The following is a 21,904-nucleotide window of genomic DNA, read 5'->3' on the forward strand; positions in this document are numbered from 1 at the left end:
ACATCCCAGATGTCTCTGGATCCATCTGGCAGAAATATCAAGGTTTATCCTATGAGTGCTAGGCCTTGAGCAAAGAAAGACCTCCCTTCCTCTCTTCCCTGTGCTGAGAATGAACAATTAGCAGGAAAATGATTTCACTTTACTATGACACCTTTTCAAGTCACTGACAGAAATCTCTCTAGAAATCAGAAGAGCACTCTACTCTCCAGAACAGGAAACAGAAGTAAAATTGCTTCACACTGGTTGGTAGCTTACACATGTAATCCTAGCTAACTCAGGAGACAGAGGTCTAAGGATCAAGGTTCCAGGAGAGCCTAGACAGGAAAGTCTGTGAGACTCTTACCTTCAATTAACCACAACAAAACTTTAAAAAAGCCAGGCCCCCCAGTAGTTCACACCTATCATCTTAGTTACTCAGAAGGCTGAGATCAGAGGATGGTAGTTCAAAGCCAGTCCAGGCAGTGAAGGCTTTGAGACTCTTATCTCCAATAAACTACTCAAAAATGCCAGGAGTGGTGCTTGTGGTTCAAATGGTAGAGTAGTAGCCTTGAGCAAAAAGAAGCTCAGGGACAACACCCAGGCCCAGGGTTCAAGCCCTAGGAATGGCAAAACAAACAAACAAACAACAACAACAAAAGACAGAAGTGGAAGTGTGGCTCAAGTAGTAGAGTACCAGACTTGAATAAAATGAAAAAAAAAAAAAGCCCTGAGTTCAAATCCCAATACTGGCACAAGAAATTATGTTAAATAAAGTAATGTAGATCCATAGAAACCAAGGTTGCATGGTTTCCCTCATTTGTAGTTGCTAGAATGTGCTTATAAATCTATAAGTAAACACACAGGATAGTATGCAAGCAGTTACAAATAAATTAAGTGAAGTACAATAGACTTGATGAAGAGTTCAGATAGTATAGTTCTTTGGAAAAACTAAGTCAAAGCCCAACAAAATAAATACCAGAAAATGGGTACTTGCAAGAGGGGCATGGGGCTAAGGGAAGTGGAGAATTCATTGTATATACCACAAAATTAAGAAAGAGAAAAGAAGGGATGGGTCCAAGATGGGTGAAAATGTCGAAGGAGGTGACACAGAACAAGATGCTTTGTTGAATGGCAAGCCCGTTGTACAACTACTTAAAGATAACAGAAATATTTTTAATTGTCATTTTTTAAAAAAGCAATATGTCTTAATTAGCCCATGTTTCCTTCATTCACCTGCTCCAAATACTTTCACTGCTTAGTCCTGACTGCTTCTCTTGGGCTGGCTTGGTATTGTCCTGATGAAAATGGAAATCTTTGGTTTGCATTTGGTGATATTAAGGGATTTGAGGAAATATTTTCATTTTCATCTAGAACTTTAATATTGCATAGACACTGCCTGAAAATGACCTACCTATATCTAATCTTTTATTCAGCAGGCTAGGTTTAGTTTCTTTTATACCTGGTGCCAGCAGCCCCTCATGCCCGCCGCTGCCCAGAATTTTCAATGACAGAAAAGACCTGAGAAGTTCATGGGGAGATAGAGTGCCACTTGCACAAAAAAGAGTCCATTATCTTGGAAGCCACTCCTGGAGTCTTTGCCAAAAGCAATTTCTCCAAGTTTATGCTCAAACCTTTGACAGTTCTCTGTGCCACTGTGATTGAAAAGGGAGAGGGAGGGAGCCCAGGCCCCTTGGTCAGGAAAGGTCATCAGTTATGAGCAGTCTCCTAACCCTGATGAGCCTTCTCCTAAGATGTGCTACAATGACAGATGAGACTCAGTATAGCAGTTAACGCAGTCATTTATAATCATTACTTTGGGGCCATTTGATAACCAGCCTGTGAAATTATTTTCCGAATTTCCCAGAATAGAGAAAAGAGCCACCTTTTACCTGTCTTTCTTCGGTGAAGACTCACCAAAGTTAGAAATGCTTGATGGGAACTTTTTAAGGCCTATCAAATCCCACTTTCCGATCCTTATTCATCTGATCATCTACTTCCTGAGGGAGTGGTGGGTGTTGGCTGTCCACTTCTGCTCTTTCCTTGATTTTCACTGTCTATAGAATAAGGCTCAGGACTGTTCTGTGGCCAACATAACTGTTGCTGTTTCGAGATGTCACTAGGGCAAGATGCAGGGTGATGGTGCATGCTACCACTTCTTACTATTTGATTGTGGCCACATCCTCTTGGCCTACAGCTTCCTCTTCTCAGCACTCTGCTGAAGTCCTGCGAGGGCTTTCACTGGCAACATGTGTACAAAGACTCTGAACTGTTGACCTCCTTGGCACTGTGGAACATTGGGCCAGAAGGGAGTGGCTAAAGCTCTTGAGCCAATCACCTCTAACTGTGGACTTGTTTCTCTCTGCTATAGGGGCCACACACAAGCACTACTTTCTATGTCTATCAGGATCTGAAATAAATCTGGTAAGCACTGGACTTACTCTAATTTTTGTTCTTTTCCTCTGTACATTGGAGGTTTGTTTTTCTTATAAAACCAATATGAGGAATGGAGGGTCTTGAAGCATGGGATATGTCATTGGCCACAGAGACAAGACTGTATCTCCAGTGCACTCTCATTGGCTGGGCCTTTGAGAGTGGAAATGGAGTTCCATTTTGCTTTTTGTTTGTTTGTTTTTCAGTACTGGAGACTGATCTCAGGGCCTCATGTGTGTAAGACGGGCACTCTACTACTTGAACCACTCCTCCTGCCCTTTTTTGATTTGGTTGCTTATTTTCATGCTTTACATTCATGATGGGAGGGGAGCTGGGATTTGATTCTCCTCTTTCTGTTCCCCCATGTCACTAGGATGGCTGCTACACTGTGTTTAGCAGCCATTGTGCTTTCCCTGGCAGCTGGGAGTTCCATGTTTTAATCCCTTCCATGTCATAAAATCAATGTATTACATCTGCCATTCAGGTAAAGCACTGTGTCACGCCTTGTGTTTAAGGTGGTTTCTTAAGCTTTCTGCACATCATACCTATCAGAGCAGAAGGGGTAGATTCTTTGGCCAGCCCTTGCAGAAGATGTATATATCTTCTTCCTCTTCCTCCTCCTGGCCTATCCTGAACTCATATCCTACCTGGTTCCCAAATCCACAGGACCTCCTTCCTGCAGAAATCTGGCCTCTGCTCTCTCTGAGCCTGTACTGCTTCCAGTGTAGGTCTTTACCTGGGGTTAAGGCATCTCAGGCTTCCATGGTTTCAGCGTCTGTGTACCAGGGACTAAGCTGGCTGGTCCCAGAAGATGACTTCTCCCTTAGGCTTCTAGACAGGTCTCACAAGCGTAGAGAATCTCTTTCCTGCCCTTCTCCTTACAAGCCTCCTAGCCAAATGCTATATTGTCAAGGGAGTGAAAACCAGTCACAGAACAAGATACCCTAAAAGGTTAACACACTTATTCTTCCGGATGCTGGAGGTGTGCATGATATTTATTTTCCTCTGTAAACCTTCCTGATTTTTTTTTTCAGATTTCTATAGTGAAACTCAAAGTGTCTTTTAAATTATATTTCTACAAGATGCACTCAAGATGTGCTGCATGAAGGCAAATAACTGCTCCCGACATTCCTTCACACTTGCTAGTTCCAAATTACTGCCTCTACTTTCAGAGGAGGGCGGTGTGGGGGGAGCGAAGCCTGGGCGAAGGGAGGAGGCAGCACTGTGGGCCATTGAATTTCTGCTTTTCAGACAGTGCTCTGGCAGCTAATTCCAGTGTGCTCATCTGTGTGGTGGCTGCGTGACTTTCATGTTTTCCCAAGGTATTTTATGGCCTTTTTTAAAATACAGGTACTGTGAAGAACTTCTCTCAGTAACCTACAAATAATGAAAAATATCTAATAATTTCTTTTTTTCCTCTTTATTTTTCTTTCCTTCAGTATTTTGACTCATTCCTAATGTTAGTCTCCTTGCCTTACTCTTTTTCTTCTCTTTCCTCTTCTTTTCACGTTCTTTCTGCTGCCCCTTTCCTTTGCCTCTATCTAATCTCTCTCTCTTTCTTTCTCTTTCTCTCTCTCTCTCTCTCTCTCTCTGTGTGTGTGTGTGTGTGTGTGTGTGTGTGTGTGTGTGTACTTGGGCTTGAACTCAGATCCTGGGCACTGTCCTGTCCCTTAGCCTTTTGGCTCCAGGCTAGCACTCTACTACTTAAGTCACATCTCCATTTCTGGCTTTTGCTGCTTTGTTAGAGATAAGAGTCTTCAAACTTCAATTCAACTGCTTCAAACTGCAATTCTCAGATCTCAGCCTCCTGAGTAGCTAGGATCACAAAGGTGAGCCACCAGCCCCTAGCTCTTCATCTAATCTTAAAAGAAAAAATAAATTGTGTTGGCCGTAGTGAGAGGAATATAAATTCTGGGTTATTAGAACCGGCATGATTGCCAGAGGAGTTCCAAGGGCCATTTCCAACCTTTACTTTTCCAGGAGGAAATTCAGTCTAAAGAGAGACTAGCGTCTGAGGTCTGGAGTCCAAGCGTGCTCTGTGCAGAAAGCTCAGACAATAAGCTGAGCTTTTTGTTGTCAGCTGAGCTGACTAAAAAGACAGATGAGTCCTGCCAAGCAGGGAGCTGGTCTAGGTGGCCGTTCTAGGTCACTTCCTGAATGAACTGGAGAAAACTGTCGTTCTCAAGAGATTGCTATCAACAGTTATGATCTCTTTCTTCTTTATTCCAACATCTTTGTTTTGAGGAAAAACAGAATCTTGTCCTAGGAGATCTGTGGTAGCATTTGGTTATTCTATTCATCAAGGCTCCTCAGTAATACCTCACCTGCCTAGGTATGGAGTCAAAAGCAAGTGAGATAGATGAAAGATGAGAGATGATGAGAGACAACAAAGAGAGAGTACCTTCTTTGAATTTTGACCCAACCCCATTCACTTTAACTTGTTATCTCTTCACCTAATTTAGGCCATCAATTCAGCTTCAGCCCCTCAGATATCTTCTCCTGGGCTTCATGATGAACTCCTGGGCTAAGTGTCTCTCATCCACAACACATACCAACATCAGGACATTTCAGACATGAACTGCTGCCCACCATGTGGAGAGCCAGTCTGAAGCTGTCAGGGAGTGGCAGTTGATTCTGCTCACTGATGTAGCCCACTCCCAAGGACAGAGATACTCAGGAAGTAGTAACTGAATTGATTAACCTTAGCTCCATTCATTTCTTTTGGTTCCAGGGACTCGAGCACATTATTTGACCTTCCTGAGCCTCAGTTTCCTCATTGGAAATGGAAATCAGAATTCCTCCACTCAGCAAATTGTGAGATTTATATAAGACAGTGATTGTAAAATACCCAGCATCAGCCACCAACCAACCAACCATGTGTTGGCTCTTTACTAGTTGTTTATTGTTTTTTTTTTTTTGTCTTGCTTTGTTTTGTTGTCCTCCACAAAGTATTGCATACAGCATAAAGCTTTAAGGGTGGAGAATTCATGTCTCCTATCTCCTTTCCTTCCTACCTTCTTTATTTCCTTCTTCCATGGTCTGGTGATGCCTAGGATACAGAAACAATTCAAATTCTGGCTTTTGTTTCTTTGTGTTTGGTGTGTTTTTTGTTTGCTTGTTTCTCCAATGTGATCACCTTGGTTGGGTTAGCTTCCTTGTATGTGTGACTAGAAGACATAGGTAAATAGTCCTCCCAACTATCCTCCCAACTCTCTCCCTCTGATTCTCTGCACAGGCATCAAAGGTAACAGTAACTACTGCTGCTTATGGTACAAGATGAACAGAAGCAAAAAGGTATGAAGCATCAGAGGAGGGCAAAGCAAATTAGACTGCTGGCCAATCTGTTTTAATATGAGTGGAGTTTATTTTAGTAATCCAGGTGAGGAATGGTTTAAAATGTATCATCATGACAGTACCCCTTAGTAGAAGCACAAGGATTTGCCATGTACCTTTGTTCCAAAGAGCCTGAGGGCTCTGTATATACTGTCTCATTAATTCTCTGAGCGTCTGTAAAGTTGGATGGGAAACTATGATGAGTTCTGTTTTATATGCAGAGAAACAAACCTGCAGAAAGGTTAAGTAGCTTCCTCAAGGTCATGTAGGAGCATCATTTTCCCTGGGAACACAGGTCTCCGTTTCACACACTGGCCTGTTAGTTGGTATCACTAACCTCTGGAAACAACTCTAGCCATGGGAAAGGAGAGAAGTCTTTGTACTGAGAAGTGTAACATTTGGAGTTGAGGCTTTTAGAAGGTTAGGCTTTCTGTTTTGTTTTGTTTCCCTGAAATGAGAGGGGTGACAAAGAGAGACCAAAAGATCTGGTAGTTAGTAGGAAGTGTTCTTTCTGTCCCCCTTCTCCTCTCACCCCAAGAATTCTTGGACCCTGGACTAGCAAAGGCCCCATTTCAGGAGCCCTAGGTGTTGGGCCTGTGCTAGTTTCCACAGAAACAGTGCTTGTTAAACCTGAGGCTTTGGAAAGCCAACCATCTTGACTTAAAGGTATGTATTTTTGGGTCACCTTCCTGGCTGACCTGAAGGGCTCTGTCACCCGAGTTACAGGAATGCCCCAGGCATCTGTGATCTAGTCATTTTCTCTCTGCTGTGTTTAATTCAATGTCCTTATTCTCCAGGGGAAGCAGCAAGGTCTTCAGGGAGCTTGTGTGATCATGGCATTCCATACATCGAAGGGCAACAATTACATGTTCTATCCCATGCTCATTGCCTATATGACCTTGAGGGACACAAATTGTGCTTTCTGAGTTTCAATGTCTTCCTCCATAAGAGCCTAACCAACCAGGTCATTGTATGGATCATAAAAATGGAAGGTTGTGGGGGGTATTAGTGGGCAGCAAGTCCTAGTGAACATGGAAGTGGTCAGTATCTACTCTTCCATGTTGGAGTATGTCTGTTCTTGCCTTCCCTGAGGCACTTGTTGCATTTCCTCAGTGGTCACCGTGGTAACTGTCACTTCCCAATTTGAAGCATCAGGTCAAGAGAAGAGCCAATTGTTCTTGAATGGCTTACAGTCTCTCCTCCAACATCCCTTGAGATTTCCCAGCACACAGTGGGTGATTGTCCCTACAAGGACCTCCTTACTCCCAAAGAAAAAGATCTTTTTGTTGATGGACTTGATTTTCCAGGCTGCCCCGTCTTTGTGTCGCTTTCAGTACATTAATTATTTAGTGCCTGGCAAACCTCTCTGAGATCACAAGATGAAAGGCCTAGTGACAGTTCAAAGTCTTTCTTTTGATTATTATTCTGGTCAACATATTTTGGGGGAGAAAATAGGTTTGAGATCACAGTGGAGTGAATTTCATAAAGAATAGCATACAGGCAAACCACAGAAATGAGCCAGAACAGATAGTCTTATAACTCTTCTAATGGAAGCACCTAGATCTTGCAAGGATAATGATGGGTGTGGGTATTAAAAATCAGGAGAGAGAGAGAGAGAGAGAGGTAGAAGAAGGAGGAGGAGGAGGAGGAGGAGGAGGAGGAGAAGGAGGAGAGGAGATAAGAAGAAGAGAGAATGACCCTCTTCACTGCTATCTTGGAGTAGTAAAAATGCCAGTTACTCTTCCACGACTATAGAAAGTCCATCCTGATGGAAAAGGCAGGAGACCAGTGGCCAAGAGCACTTGGAGCATAGAGTCAAGACAAGAAAAGACATTGCTAGTCAGTAACAGCTTGCTTGGGACACACAGACCATCTAGAGATAGTTTAGAATGTAGTAACCTGGGAGTGCCCAAAGGGAAATATAAATTCTGGGCACAACATGCCACATGGTCTCCACTCTCTGACTTTGGCCATGAATGGCGTGACTTCCTTGTGGCCTATAGAGACATGCTATCTCACCTGAAGAAATATCTTGATCCCCTAAGATGACCTTGCCTCTGACCTTGAGAAGCATGTCCTACAGAAGCCCAAGCAATAGCTTTTATGATACTTTCTAAATCTGTGTGCATTAAAAAAAAATCAATGTAAACAAAGAAATACATGTTTTAGCTATTTCTGGGCAACTTCTTTATGTCTCTTTTTTGGTGTATCCTAACATGCCCTTCAGGTAGCCAAATCCCAAGGCTGGCACCATGGTCACAACTTCCTTTGTATTGCATTAGGTTTCTTTGATGCATTTCCTTGAGAAGGGGTACCTGCTTTCACTGGCTAACAGATGTGCTTTACCACTGAATAAACTCAGCACTTTACATATTAGTCCTCTGGGGACTGGGAAGAAGACAAGAAATGCGTGTTGAAGCCATGGTTTTCAGCAGTACAAGAGACGAATTTCCACTTCAAGACTGGAGCTACCCAGCAAAAGCACAAATGTTTCTGGCAGGATGGGAGTGGGGGTTTTAGAGACAGGTGAAATGGAATGGGTGCTGTTTAATTCCATTCAAATTCCGCCCCTGACACTAATAACTCCTCTCTGAATGAGCCAGCTGGAAGAAAATGTGAAAGCAGATTATGGAGAACCAACCCTGTAGGTGACAGAGGGGACCTTAGCAAACAGCAAGCCAACCCCCTCATTTTCCAGCCTGGAGTGGATGTGAACAGGTCCATGCCTTGAGGACAGAGAGTACATCTTTTTTTTTTTTTTCTGTTCTCTGAAATCACATCCCCCCTTTTTTTTTTAACTAAATCAACTGCCTATTGCAACTTCACCATCTCTGCTAATGCTAGTAGTCATTTAAATTCACTGAGACTGTTCGTTCGGTTGAACAGGTGTGGGCTCAGCTCAGTGAATACCCAAACCATTTCCCTTAGTCTGCAAGTCCCCAAAGGAGGCCTGCCCTGCCCCGGGTTCCTTGGCTATACCTACTTACCACGCTTTGACATCTGGGTGACTGTATTTGGTGACGTGAAGTTTTGCTTTGCATGACACACAATCTTTGTAAAATAATGCATTATTAAGTGTGTTTTCAAATAAGGGATGAAAAACTAGCAGGCTGTCACTGATTGTTTCATTGTGGGGAGGAAAATAAATAAGTAAACTGTACACAAAAGGAGGTGGGAACAGTTCCAAGGTGTGTTGAGAACAGACACATTTGTTACATTTTATTGATGTAAGTTTGTAAAACAAGGCTGATGCTGAACCCAGGGTGTTTATATAAAGCACCAAAGCACAGGCATAGCTCCTTATTACTCATACAGACACAAATGTGATATATCTCTTGTGTTATGTAATGTGACTCCAGAGTAAATGGACAAACCTACATGTAAAAATAAAGACTAGACACCAGATGCCAGTGGCTCACGTATGTATTACTGGCCTGGAGTATTGCGGTTTGAAGTCAGCCCAGGAAGAAAAGTCATGAGTCTCCATCTCCAGTTAACCCACGAAATGTTGGACTTGGGGTGTGGCTCAAGTGGTAAAGCTCCGTCCAAGAACACTGAACAAGAGTGTAAAGCTATGAGGTCAAGCCCTGGTACTGGCAATAAAGACTGGAAATGAAGATATATCAATAGTCTGAAATTTGGGTAGGTGAGATAGAGGGCATTTGGCAAAGTCAATAATTAGTGAATAATAGACCAGTGTCTCTTTGGAAACACTTTTGATTTGTGGACAGTGTATATGTTGACATAAGTGACCTAGATAGCTGAGTGGCTCATGCCTGTAATCCTAGCTACTCAGGAGGCTGAGATCTGAGGATTTCAATCTGAAGCCAGCCCCAGCAGGAAAGGCCCTGACATTCTTATCTCCAGTTAACCTCCAGAAAACTGCAAGTGGAGCTGTGGCTCAAAGTGGTAGAGCACTAGCCTTGAGCAGAAAAGCTCATGGACAGAACCTAGGCCCTGAGTTCAAGCCCCATCACAGACAAAAAAATTTTAAAGCCCTGGATATGTAGGAAAGGGACCAAAATTCCAATTTATTTGGATTTTAATTTAGATATAGAGGCCTACAATTTTAAGAATGGTATGATTGATATTTAAGCACTTTCTCACAAACTCACACATTACATTATCTGCCTTGAGAATTATTATAGTATATACCATTCCTGCTCTTACCATTATTTTCAGAAAATTGATGTTCTTGCAGTCTTTAGCTTAAAGTTAGATAACTAGTAAGTACTAGAGTTCCAAACTTTTTCTCTGCCCTCATTTCATTTATTTAACAAATATTTACTGTGTGCTTAGTACGTGCCAAGCATGAGAAAATAACGGTGACAGTGGCAGGGAAGACTGGGGGCATGTAACAAGGGAGTAAATATACATTATAACTCTACATAAGAAACAAGACAGTGTAGCACAAGGGGATGGAGAGTGATTTACAATAATCATTGCTACAGGATGATCAGGGAAACCCTCAGAGGAGGTGACATGTGGCCAGATACATGGACAGAGGGGAGAAAACTACCACATGCCTCTGAGGTGGAGCTGCTTTCTAGGCAAAGAGGATTACAAGTGTGATCCACCAGCTCCAGGCCCTTGGTTGGTGGCTCACGCTTGTAATCCTGCTTACTCAGGAGGCTGAGATCAGAGGATGGGGATTCAAAGCCAGCCCTGGCATGAAAGTCTGGAAAACTCTTATCTCCAACTAACCACCAGAAAACCGGAAGGGAGCTGTGGCTCAAAGTGGAAGAGTGCTAGCCTTGAGCAAAAAAGCTGAATGACGGGACCAAGGCCTTCAGTTCAAATCCATGGCCAAAAAAATTAAATAAATAAATGTAAGGCTCCAAGGTTGGGGTAAGTATTAGGCAAATTTGAAGAATACCAAGGAGGACTGTGAGTTTAAGTTCCACAAACAAGGGGAATAAATGAGATATAACATGAGACCAGATCTTGCAGGGCCTTTAAAGTCTAGGCCATAGCAAAAACCATTCTGGACAAACACCCATCTAACTGATGTGAGGAGAGGAGATTGGGGGGAAGCCAGCCAGTGCCTCAGAGCAGTTGTCAAGATGAAGGGTGCTGTAAGGGAAAGATGAGACGGGATGAAATTCAAGTAGGGCCATCATCAACTCATTTCTTGATGAATTGCTATGAGATTTGAAGAAGGGAAAGTGAATATTGGTATCCCTTTGTGAAATGAGGATTCGGTGAAGGCTACAAAGTATTGGCTTTTTTTCCCATGTTACATCTGAGGTGCTTAGCAGGCAACGGAATGCAGATGCTGGACGGGCAGTCAGATACGTATTCTGTGATCCCTGGGAGACACTGGGCCAAGTGATTCAGCCCTAGTGATATTAGTGGGAACTGCGGGACTGAATGAGACCATCTTGGCTGTGACTTTAGATGGAAAAGAGGCCCACATTCTCCACTTTAAAAGAGTCTCCAAATAATCAAGCAAACTCCCAGAGTTCTTTGCAAAAGAAACCTGAGCTCATGTGTGTTAGGCAAAGAGAAATTAACTGTGTAGTTGTTTAAGGGAGAAAAGTCAGAATTTTTAAGCCTTAGGAGGCAAGTGGAATGGCTGTTCTGCTAAGTCAGTATTGAATGAATGTACAAGTCTGTGTTAGCTTAGTGAAAACGAGTCCCCTTTCTTCCTCCATTAGCCAAGCCTTTAGTTAGGGGCAATAAGGGTCTAGTCACTTGAAATTCGTGGTCATTGATCACAATTAGCTAGCTCGTACCACTGTGATGTAATACAACATATTCAGCCATGAAATTTCCAAGGCCACTGCTGCTGGAAAATGGAGCACTCCTCTCCTATACAATCTATTCATTTGCCAATGTATTCATTGAGTTGTTAATTCTTTTGCTGTTTAATTTTTTTTTTGCATTCTGTGACTCCTTTCTTTTTTTAATTTTCCCCCTTTATTGTCAAAGTGAAGTACAGAGGGGTTACAGTTTCATATGTAAGGCAGTGAGTACATTTCTTGTTCAATTTGTTACTTCCTCCTTCATTTCCCACCACCCCCCCATGAGTTGTACAGTTGGTTTACACCAAATGGTTTTGTAAGTATTGCTTTTGGAATCATTTGTATTTTTATCCTTTGTCTCTCAATTTTGATATTCCCATTCCCTTCCCTAGTTCTAGTACACATATATACAGTATCCAGGGTACTCAGATGAGATACAGTGATAGCAGGAAGGGAATACGAGAGAAACAACAACAAAAAAAGGTACAGTTTCACACGGCATGTTGAAAATAATTACAACAATGATATAACACTTGTTTCCATACTGTAGAGTTTTTTGTGCATTGTAAATATTAATCATTTATCCATTGAATAACGGTAAAGATTTTTTTTTTGGTAATCATGTTTATTAGAACAAATGGAGAAAAATAAAAATGCCATTTAGCTGAAGAACTGTAAGACATTTGCAAACCAACTCATCCAGTAAAGATTTTCTCCTATTCTGTAGGTTGTCTCTTAGTTCTGTTAAATGTTTGTTTTTTGACGGTCATCAAGAAAACAAACAACAAGTGCTGGTGAGGATATGGAGAAAAAGAAGTCCTATTGGTGGGATTGAATACTCAAGCAACCTCTATGGTAATTGTTATGGAGGTTCCTTCAAAAACTAAAAATAGGCCTACCATACTAATCTTATGCATATGTCCAAAAGAAAGTATATTGATATAACTCAAAAAATACCCACATACCCATGTTTTTTGTAGCTCAGTTCACAATAACCAAAGCGGTGTTGACCAAGGTGCCCAACAACCAATGAATGGGTAAAGAAAATACGGTGTGTATGTATATCTATAGATAGATAAATAATAGTAGATAGATAGACCCATGGAACATTACTGAGCTATAAAGAAAAAGGGAACTGTTTGCAGAAAAATGGAAGAAAATTGGAGATCATCATGTTGAGCAAGATAAGCCAAGCTCAAAGAAGGCAAAAATGGCAGTTCTCCTTCATGTGTGGAATATTGCCCTGAGATGATAATGACAACAATAGTAAATATAGTATTTATATATATGATATATATACATGCATGCATACATACATACCAACAGCATAGCAAATCCACCAAAAAATATGTGAAAAGAAAGGAAGAGGGAGGAGTACATAAATTTGTTCAAAGTGCACTTTGCCAAGTTTTAGAAATATCATAATGAAGCCCCTTATATTACAAATGCTTATTCAAAAATGGAAATATAGTAAAATTTAAGATTTTTTTTTGTCAGTCCTGGGGCTTGAACTCAGGGCCTGAGCACTGTCCCTGGCTTCTTTTTGCTCAAGGCTAGCATTCTACCACTTGAGCCACAGCGCCACTTCTGGCTTTTTCTACATATGTGGTGCTGAGGAATCAAACCCAGGGCTTCATGTTTATGAGGCGAGCACTTTACCACTAGGCCATATTCCCAGCCCCAGAAATATAGTAAAATTTAGAAAAAGATCAGTCACAGAGAAAGAATGTGGATATAAGGATGTCTTCTTTTTTTTAGTTCTAAAATTCTATACATAATCTTATTCATTTTTATTGTAAAGGTGATGTACAGAGGTGTCATAGTTACAAAAGGTCATGAGTACATTTCTTCTCAAATATTGTTACCTCCTCCCTCATTATCTCCCACTTCCTCTCCCCAAAAGGAATGTCTTTCTTTCCTCTCTCTTTCACTCTTTGTCTCATTTTCTCTCTGTTGCTCTCTCTGAAAGACAGTACTGTTTTCTGAAGCTAAGACCATCTTGATAGAGATGGTAAATGCTGTAGGTGATGGGGAACCAATGATGCTGGCTGATTCCTTGAGAGGAGATGGGATTAGCACCTGAGGGGAGAGGCTGGCAGGAAGGACTGAGAAGTATAGACGACATATCCTTTACAATAGAAGTGAAGGTTCAACACAGGGGTACTCATTCCTGCCTGTGGGTGGGTTTGCTTCTCCGACCGGAATGAAATAAGAAACAAGGTCATTATTTGCTGAGAAATGTGAAGAATTGAGGGGGAATTGGTGATTTAGGGAGCAGGAGAAATAGCTGTGCTGAAAAGATGGAGAATAAATTGAGTCAGCTAGGCTCACAGTAGGAATTCTGGGCAGTCCTAAGGGTCTTCTTGCAGTTTCTAGTTGTGAATTTAAAGTGAGATTTGTCTGCTTCATTGTGTATTCCTCCTCCTTTCAGCTGCTTTAGGACAATTTTCAAGGAAAGAGGCAAAAGAGTTGGGTTCGTATAGATTGTAAAACGAAGTCTGAAAAGGTGGGAGGTCATATACAGTGAAGAGCAATGTTACAATCTCGGAGTCTTTGCTCCCTCAAAACCCCACAGTGCTGGGACAGTGCACAGGAAACCATCAGAAAGCAACCCCAAATCATCATACCAGTAGTCAATCAAAGATGCCCCCATTGTTTTGAAGGCATGCTTCTATCTGTATTTCTCCTCCAGCGGTCACCTGTCTACAGTGTATTTGGGCTCTCCTTTTTATCCAGCAGTGCCCACGATTCCTTCTGCTAATGCTAATGGTCTTAAATCAGACCTTCACCCCCTAAACCTGTGCTTGTGAGGGCCGTTCCACTCAGAGAGTCACCATTTTTGGAGTGGAAAGACATGCCTTTCTCTTGGTTAAATGGACTGCTTCTAATGTCATGGCTTCTCTCTTTTTTATTTTTTGGATCAAATCTGCTGCTTTGTCACTTGAGCCACAACTCCACCTCTGGCCTTTTGCTGGTTATTTTGAAATAAGTATCTCTTAGATTTCTCTTCCCAGACTGGAGTTCAAGGATGTCTTCACTCACTTCCTGAGTAGCTAGGATTGCAGGCGTGAGCCACTGGCACCTGGCTGGCCTTGCTTCTCTTTATGCTAGCCCCCCCCCCAAAAAAAAAACAAGTTTAAGGATGGGGAAGGGTGGAAACATTTAAAAACTTACAGGCTCTTTACTCTACATTTATCCAAAACAGAGTTACTTCCATCTATGTGTTCTAAATGTATATGTGTTCTACAAACTTTGATTAGCACTCACTTGTGTCACAATGTCTCCAGTATTGACAAATAACCTCATTCAAATAACCTCATTGTGAGTTTCTTGGTATTCACCATTTCAAGGGTGAAAGTGCAACATTTTGTCTAGATTCTCACTGGCTACCCTAGCCTCAGGGATCTAAGCAGTCTATTCACCACCTCTGGAGACCATTTTGAGGCTCCTGTAAGCCTAGAATTCTAGATGTTCCTGTAAGGATAGGATAAAATGTTCTGCTTTCTCTTCAGTATTCAACTCTGAAGATAACCCAGAAATTTGTTGGCGTTCAGTGGGGTATATAATGCTTTAAGCTTTGTCTGTTGGGATGACCCATTGTGATGTCTGTACTTCCTTGCTGTGTCATGACTCAGCCCTCAAACACCTTTCTTTTGAAAGATTTCAGATGTTTTCCCCCTAAATATGTTATGTACAACTCATTCAGCCAAAAAGTCACCTCCCATTCTGGGCCCACTCATGGAGTCGTAAGTGCTTCCTGAAGCTGAGTCCCATCCGTTTCATCTCTCACATCCAGGAAGAAGTAAATACCATTCCCAAACAGAAAGGTTATGAAAAATGACATCATTTGGAGATGGAGAAATTGAACTGGGGCTTATTATTCTGTTGCTTTGAGAATTATTTAAAAATCAAGTTAAGTTGATGACTCAGATATAAAGATGTCAAGTTCTATTCCCATGGGAGTCTTGGAAGGAGCTTTGTGGTCCTGGGCTTTCCAGGCCCTTCATACAGTGGCATTGCTGTGGATCATGGTGACCTCTGACCCCGAGGGTTCTTGTAGGCATTTGTTCACAGGCTGAGCTGATGTGTTGAATCTCTGGATTCCAGCCTACTGTTCTATGTGGCCTTAGGCAAGGTATCTCAATGCCTTCTTTTGGTTTGGTTTAGTGCCAGTACACTTGGAACTCAGGACTTCATATTTTCACCTCCCAGTTTTACTCATGGAGAACCTCTACCCCTTGAACCACATCTCTACTTCCAGCATTTTGCTAGTTCATTGGAGACAAGAGTCTCACTGACTTTGCTGCCGGAGCTGGCTTCAAACTTTAATCCTTAGACCTTAACCTCTTGAGGAGGTAGGATTACTGCATGAGCCACAGAACCTGGATGGTATCTAAGTTTCCTCATTTGTAAAGCGAGGATAGAGGACAAATAATAGTACTTCCTCACAAGCTGGATTCCAGTGAATGAAATCATACACTTAATTACTTAGCATAGTGCCTCTTTCATATGTGTTTGATACATACAGTTTTCCAGTGTGGCACTTTTGTTTTATATTCTGCTTAAACACAGTCTTTCTGTGTGCTCCAGGATGAACTTGAACTCAAGATCTTTCTGCCTCTGCCTCCAGAGTGTGAGTTCAAGGATTGAAGTAAAATACCACCATACCAGGCCATATTGTTCCTTTTTGAGCCTAATATGTTTAACTATACATCCCCAAAATCTTGTATGGTTTTGAGATTGCCTCTGTGAGCCCCTGTGGTCCATCTGTAAAGAAGCGTTGATGTGAGAGTGAAATGAGATGACTTACGTCTGCACCTCATCCTCGTACAGCATTGGAGCCCTGGTGGTACGTTTTCTCTGGGTCATCTTGTCCATCTACAGAAAGACAGACCTGTCACTTACTGAGTCAGTTCTGGTCTCTGTAGATCACATATGAGAGGAAAGACAGAAACTCTTTCCTAGGTTCTCAGGAACCATCACTTCCAATAGTGATCCCTGGGAGGAAGAGACCAGATTTTCTTTTACAATGTCCATCCTGTTTAGTTGCAGGGGCACATGGTCCTGTGGTCAGCTTTACGCAAATGCAGATACTATAGATACAGGGGAGGGAACAAGGACCAACAGGCTACTGCAGGCATCCAGGCTAGACCTTCATGTACATGAAGGTGAAGGGTTACTAAAAGGAAGTTGAGGTGAAAAATTAGGAGCCTGAATTGCTAGTGCTATGGGATATGCAGAAGAAGCTGAAAGGCAGACAAGGCTGGGAAAGTATTTCTGCTGTTCTTGCTTTTCTTCTTTCTCTTCTTCCTGATCTTCATATAGTCATTGTAAGAAGCTTCCTTGTTATAGAAGGAGTAGCAAGTCAGCTCATGCATGGTAAAACATGGCCTGTAGGTAGTGAGTCAACCTAAGTCCAAGTCAAGATTCCATCACTGGCTCTACTCAGTCTCACCTGTAAAATCGAGATGCTGCTGCCTGTCTTCAAGCATCACTGGGAACATGGTGTGAACATTTTTTTTTTTGCCAGTCCTGGGGCTTGAACTCAGGGCCTGAGCACTGTCCCTGGCTTCTTTTTGCTCAAGGCTAGCACTCTGTCACTCAAGCCACAGTGCCACTTCTGGCCATTTTCTATATATGTGGTGCTGGGGAACCAAACCCAGGGCTTCATGTATACGAGTTAAGCACTCTTGCCACTAGGCCATATCCCCAGCCCCAATGGTGTGAACATTATGTGGGCAGAAGGGCCAGCATGTTACCTGTATCATGAAAAGCAGGGAAGAAATTCGGGTTCCCTTTGTCCTGAATGAGAGGAATCTCATTCAGTCTTGCTACCCATGAATCCACTGAACAGAATGAATTCTTAAATCTTTCCCTTTTTTTTTGAACAGCAAAAGCTGTGCCTGTCATAAAACATTAGCAAATAGTGATTGAGTTTGGGGATTTTCTAAGAACTGTATAAGAGCAGGCAGCGTGTGCTCATTTGATTTGTAGATATATTGAAATGACTTTCCAACCACAAAAAACTCACTTGAGGTACTGTTAAGGAAGGGCCTAATGCTGCTTGTCTCTTTTCTCTCAACTCTTCTTTTCTCTCATGCAAATCAGAAACATTAATTCTCTGTGGATCCCTGGCCTCTTGGATATGAGAAACCCATAACCTAGCTTTTTTTTTTTTCCATCCTGAAAGTAACATAATTGTCAAGTACTCATAACTTCTGAGTGCAATTTCAGCCCTCTCATTGATAAGGCAATAACCCAAGCAAACAACATTAGGTGAAGTTATAAGTCTAAAGTGCAAAAATGGAAGCATTATTTGGATGAAGATGAATTGAAGCTCTCTTTAAAGTTGTGTATGTTCTTACAGGCAGAATAGACTGGATAGAGTTATTAGACTAAGCCAGTAAATCGCCTGCATTTTAGTTCATCTTTCAGAGATCCTTGGCATATACCTGGTTACAACATTCTGGCTTCTTTCCTGATGTGTGTGTGTGTGTGTGTGTGTGTGTGTGTGTGTGTGTGTGTGTGTGTGTGTGTGTGTATTGGGGCTTGAATGCAGGGCCTTGAGCAAGCTCTCCCTTAGCTTTTACACTCAAGTCTGAAACATTTTTATTGAGCCATACTTCTGCAACCAGCATTTTGCTGGTTAACTTGTTTGTTTGTTTTTGCCAGTCCTAGGGCTTGAACTCAGAGCCTGGGCACTGTCCCTGAACTTCTTTTGCTCAAAGTTAGCACTCTACCACTTGAGCCACAGTGCCATTTCCAGGCTTTTCTGTTTATGTGGTACTGGGGAATCAAACCTGGGGCTTTGTGCATGCTAGGCCAGCACTCTACCACTAAGCCACATTCCCAGCCCAGGTTAATTGTTGACAAGAATCTCTAAAATTTATCTGCCCTTGTTTCAACCTGTGTTCCTCAGATCTCAGATGACAGGGGTGAGTCTCCTGTACCCAGCTAATATTCAGGCTTCGTAGATCTGGCTCTCCTTGGTAGAAAGTGTACATCACAATCCTGAGGTCAACTTGCTTTACTAAAACTTCAGTTCTTGATTCCATAGGTTTCTGAAGGAAGTCACGAAGGCACCAGGAACTTTTCCCTGTGACTGAAATTGATCTCTATGAGATTCATCTTCCTGGGGTTGGGAGAGATGGGGGAGAATGATGAAAGAGGGAACACTGATCAAGATGCATTATACTCACAAACTGACATGTTGAATGGAAACCCCTGCACACAAGTACTTAAGGATAATAATAAATTTTTAGTTTTAAATTGAAAGGGAAGAATATAAGTTCTCTCATCTGTGGTAGCTAGCACTGATTTATAAATGTACGAGTAAACACATACAGAGTTGTATGCGTGTGCACACCAATGCATTGGCTGAAGTATGGTATTTGCAGGGGATAACTCAACAAACTCATAGTCTAACTAAATGAATACCAGAAACTGGCACTTGAAAGGTATGAGGAGGGAGCGAAGGGGCAGGGAGTAGGCAAATGAAGAAAGGAAGGCAGGGGGAGAATGTCGTCATAATAGTCCATGTCTGTCCTACAAAATTAAGAAAATTGAGGAGGGGAGTTGGGTTGAGAGGGAAGGGAGAAAATGATGACAGGGGTTTATGCACCTATCATGATGCATTGTCTTCATAAACTGGTTTGTTAAATGGTAACTCTTTTGTACAACTACTTAAAGATAATAAAAAAAGATAATTAAAAACAAATATGTTTTTTAAAAATTGCAAAAAACACAAGAAAACAAGACTCATTCTAAAAACCCAAATTATCTGTTGTTTGTTTTTTTTTTTTGGTTCAGGTCACAGGCCCTTAGAGCCATCCACAAACACGCCTTCTCCTTCACCTGATAATTTTGTGTGGAATCTGACCTGGACAATGAAAGATTCCTTCCCTTTCCTGTCCCATCGCAGCCGATATGGTAAGTGCATTTTTGATATTTATTTGTCATACTCCAATTGCTACCTCCTGATGAAGGAAGCTTATGAATTTCAGTTTGTAATTAATGGTGTGCTGGGGATCCCTTGACCCCTCTCTATGCAATGGGACTATTGCTGTGTTTCCCATCTCCTGCCAGAGCACGGCAGCTAAGCCTATCCAGCTGCATTTGGTGTCATGGAGGAAGCCAAGTGCTTTGCTGCGGGCATAACTGATGGGCAGCCTTGATCATGCATGGGAGTCCTTGCACACTGGTCCTAGCTAGGACATACCACAATTACACTCTCTAAAGTACGGATTGTTTTTATAAGGGTCACCAGTCTTCCAAGAGTCCCTCCAGCAATTGCCTTACTTTGGGGTTAGTTTCTTTTCTTTTTTTTTTGGCCAGTCCTGGGGCTTGGACTCAGGGCCTGAGCACTGTCCCTGGCTTCTTTTTGCTCAAGGCTAACACTCTGCCACTTGAGCCACAGCACCACTTCTGGCCATTTTCTGTGTATGTGGTGCTGGGGAATTGAACCCAGGGCCTCATGAATACGAGGCAGGCACTCTAGCCACTAGGCCATATCCCCAGCCCTGGGGTTAGTTTCTTAATCGTGCTCAAACATACTATCCAATATTCTCCGATCCTTTGATTCTGCAACAGACTCAGAAGGAAGGAGAGCTGGGGTCGTTCTCATTTTCACAGAGGTGGAAAGTGAGATGAGTAGACTCACAGAGTGGGTCTGTCCAGCTAGAATCCCTGTAAATTCACCTCTCCTAGCCGGCCACCTACAAGGTGCTGTCCTAGGAATCCTCAGGAGGCCACCTTTACAGGTGTTCTAGTTCTTCCTCTCAGTGCTCAGGCTAACAACACATAGCAGTTGGGGCAGGTTTGGAGGAGAACCGAAAGCAAATTTAGCATTCTCCTACTTCTGAGCTTTTCCAGGGTAGGCTTCACAAAGGCAGGTACTATGCTGTGCATGTTCCTCTCTTTATCTCCCCACTTAGAAGGCACTCCTAAAACTTGTGTCTGATGAACCAATGTAGAAGGCCTCCAGAGATGGAATTCTCTCATCAGGCCTGATTCAATTACGTATTGATGAGCCCAGCATTGCACTAAGTTCTGGATTCCCTTCTGGGCATATTTACCTATTCCTGCTATTCAATCTCTGCCCTAGGGCCCGAGCTATTTAAAATGCAGCTAAGAGAGATGTCCTACTCACCATAGAAAAGCTCCAGTCTGAAGGTTCACATTAATGGCACCTTTCATTTCAGACTGAAAAAAAAAAAAAAAAAGGCACCAGAAACCCAAGGGTATTTTAGGATTTTAGTCTGTGCTGGGATTTTTTTTTCCTAACTCCTAAGCCTCCCCAGAGGGAGGAAAAGGATCAGTAGTTGTCAGGAGATGCCAGATAAGAATTACTTCTTGATTTTATGTAAGCCAGACACTGAGTGTCATTTTACGATAAGGCCAAGTGTCTATAAATAATTGAAATCTGGTCCTTTGTATCATGAATGCTTTGTAACCAGATTTGTAATACAACTGGTCTGCAGATAACACTTTGGGTTTGCTCTCAAAGTCATTTAGTCTCTCTGTAGGACAACTTTTTATAAAAAGGTAGAATGTCCATAAAAGGTAGTTCTGCCTCCAGCATGCCACAGAGCATGATAGACCCATTCCCTATGGAGTATCTTGAGAGACGTTACAGATTAAAAGGAGAAAACCACAGGAGTTTGCTAAGCCCCTACTTAGCCTGCTGCTGTGCTTGGTAAATCTACTTCATCTCTCTAAGCCTCACCTTCCTTATCTTTAAAACGAGGCTGAAGTGCCAGGCTACTTTGGTGTAAAGGAGATTTGTTTTTTTCTTTTTTGTCAGTTATAGGGCATGAACTCAGGGCCTGGGCACTGTCCCTGAACTTTTTCCCTAAGGCTCGTGCTCTACCACATTGAGCCACAGCGCCACTTTCGGTTTTCTGGTAGTTAATTGGAGATGAGTCTCATAGGGACTTTTCTGCTTAGGCGGGCTTTGAACTTTTTTCAGATCTCAGCTTTCTGGGTAGCTGGGATTGCAGACGTGAGCCACCAATGCCCTGCTTAAGGGAGAAGAGTTGATGTCTTCCAAGACCCTCTTGTGGCCTATGACCTCATAATCTCTCTTGTTGGTTGAGAAAAACTGAACTATTCATTGGTCAAGTGTTGCCCAAATACTGGTCAGGACTATCCAAGTTAGTAAAATGATTGGTATTGATTCATGGGGATGAAGATCTGATTGATGATTGGTGACACCTTCACTAAGTAGAGAGGTCTCTCAGATCCTTTTATCTTCTTGCCATGTTTATTCAATTAAGAGTTAGGAAGACACCATTACCACCACTACCCCCTCTACCTCCATGTGCCTGTCTCCATGCCAGGTTCATTCAAAGATGAGTAACATTTGGCTCTGGCTTTTCAGTGTTCACAGGCCAGACAACTAGATCTCAAGGCAGCTAGCC

At 42.3% G+C, this 21,904-nt stretch overlaps 1 protein-coding gene across 1 annotated transcript in view; it reads left to right on the forward strand.

Annotated features, from left to right (window-relative positions):
• Alk (ALK receptor tyrosine kinase) overlaps window positions 1-21,904 on the forward strand; it is a 797,050-nt gene that overhangs the window by 282,253 nt on the left and 492,893 nt on the right. The window contains exon 2 of the mRNA XM_048353195.1: window positions 19,296-19,415. Coding sequence (XP_048209152.1) covers window positions 19,296-19,415 — 120 coding nt within the window. The remainder of the gene's footprint in view (window positions 1-19,295; window positions 19,416-21,904) is intronic.

This window comes from Perognathus longimembris, chromosome 8 (assembly GCF_023159225.1).
Source record: "Perognathus longimembris pacificus isolate PPM17 chromosome 8, ASM2315922v1, whole genome shotgun sequence".
NCBI classification, from domain to species: Eukaryota; Metazoa; Chordata; class Mammalia; order Rodentia; family Heteromyidae; genus Perognathus; species Perognathus longimembris.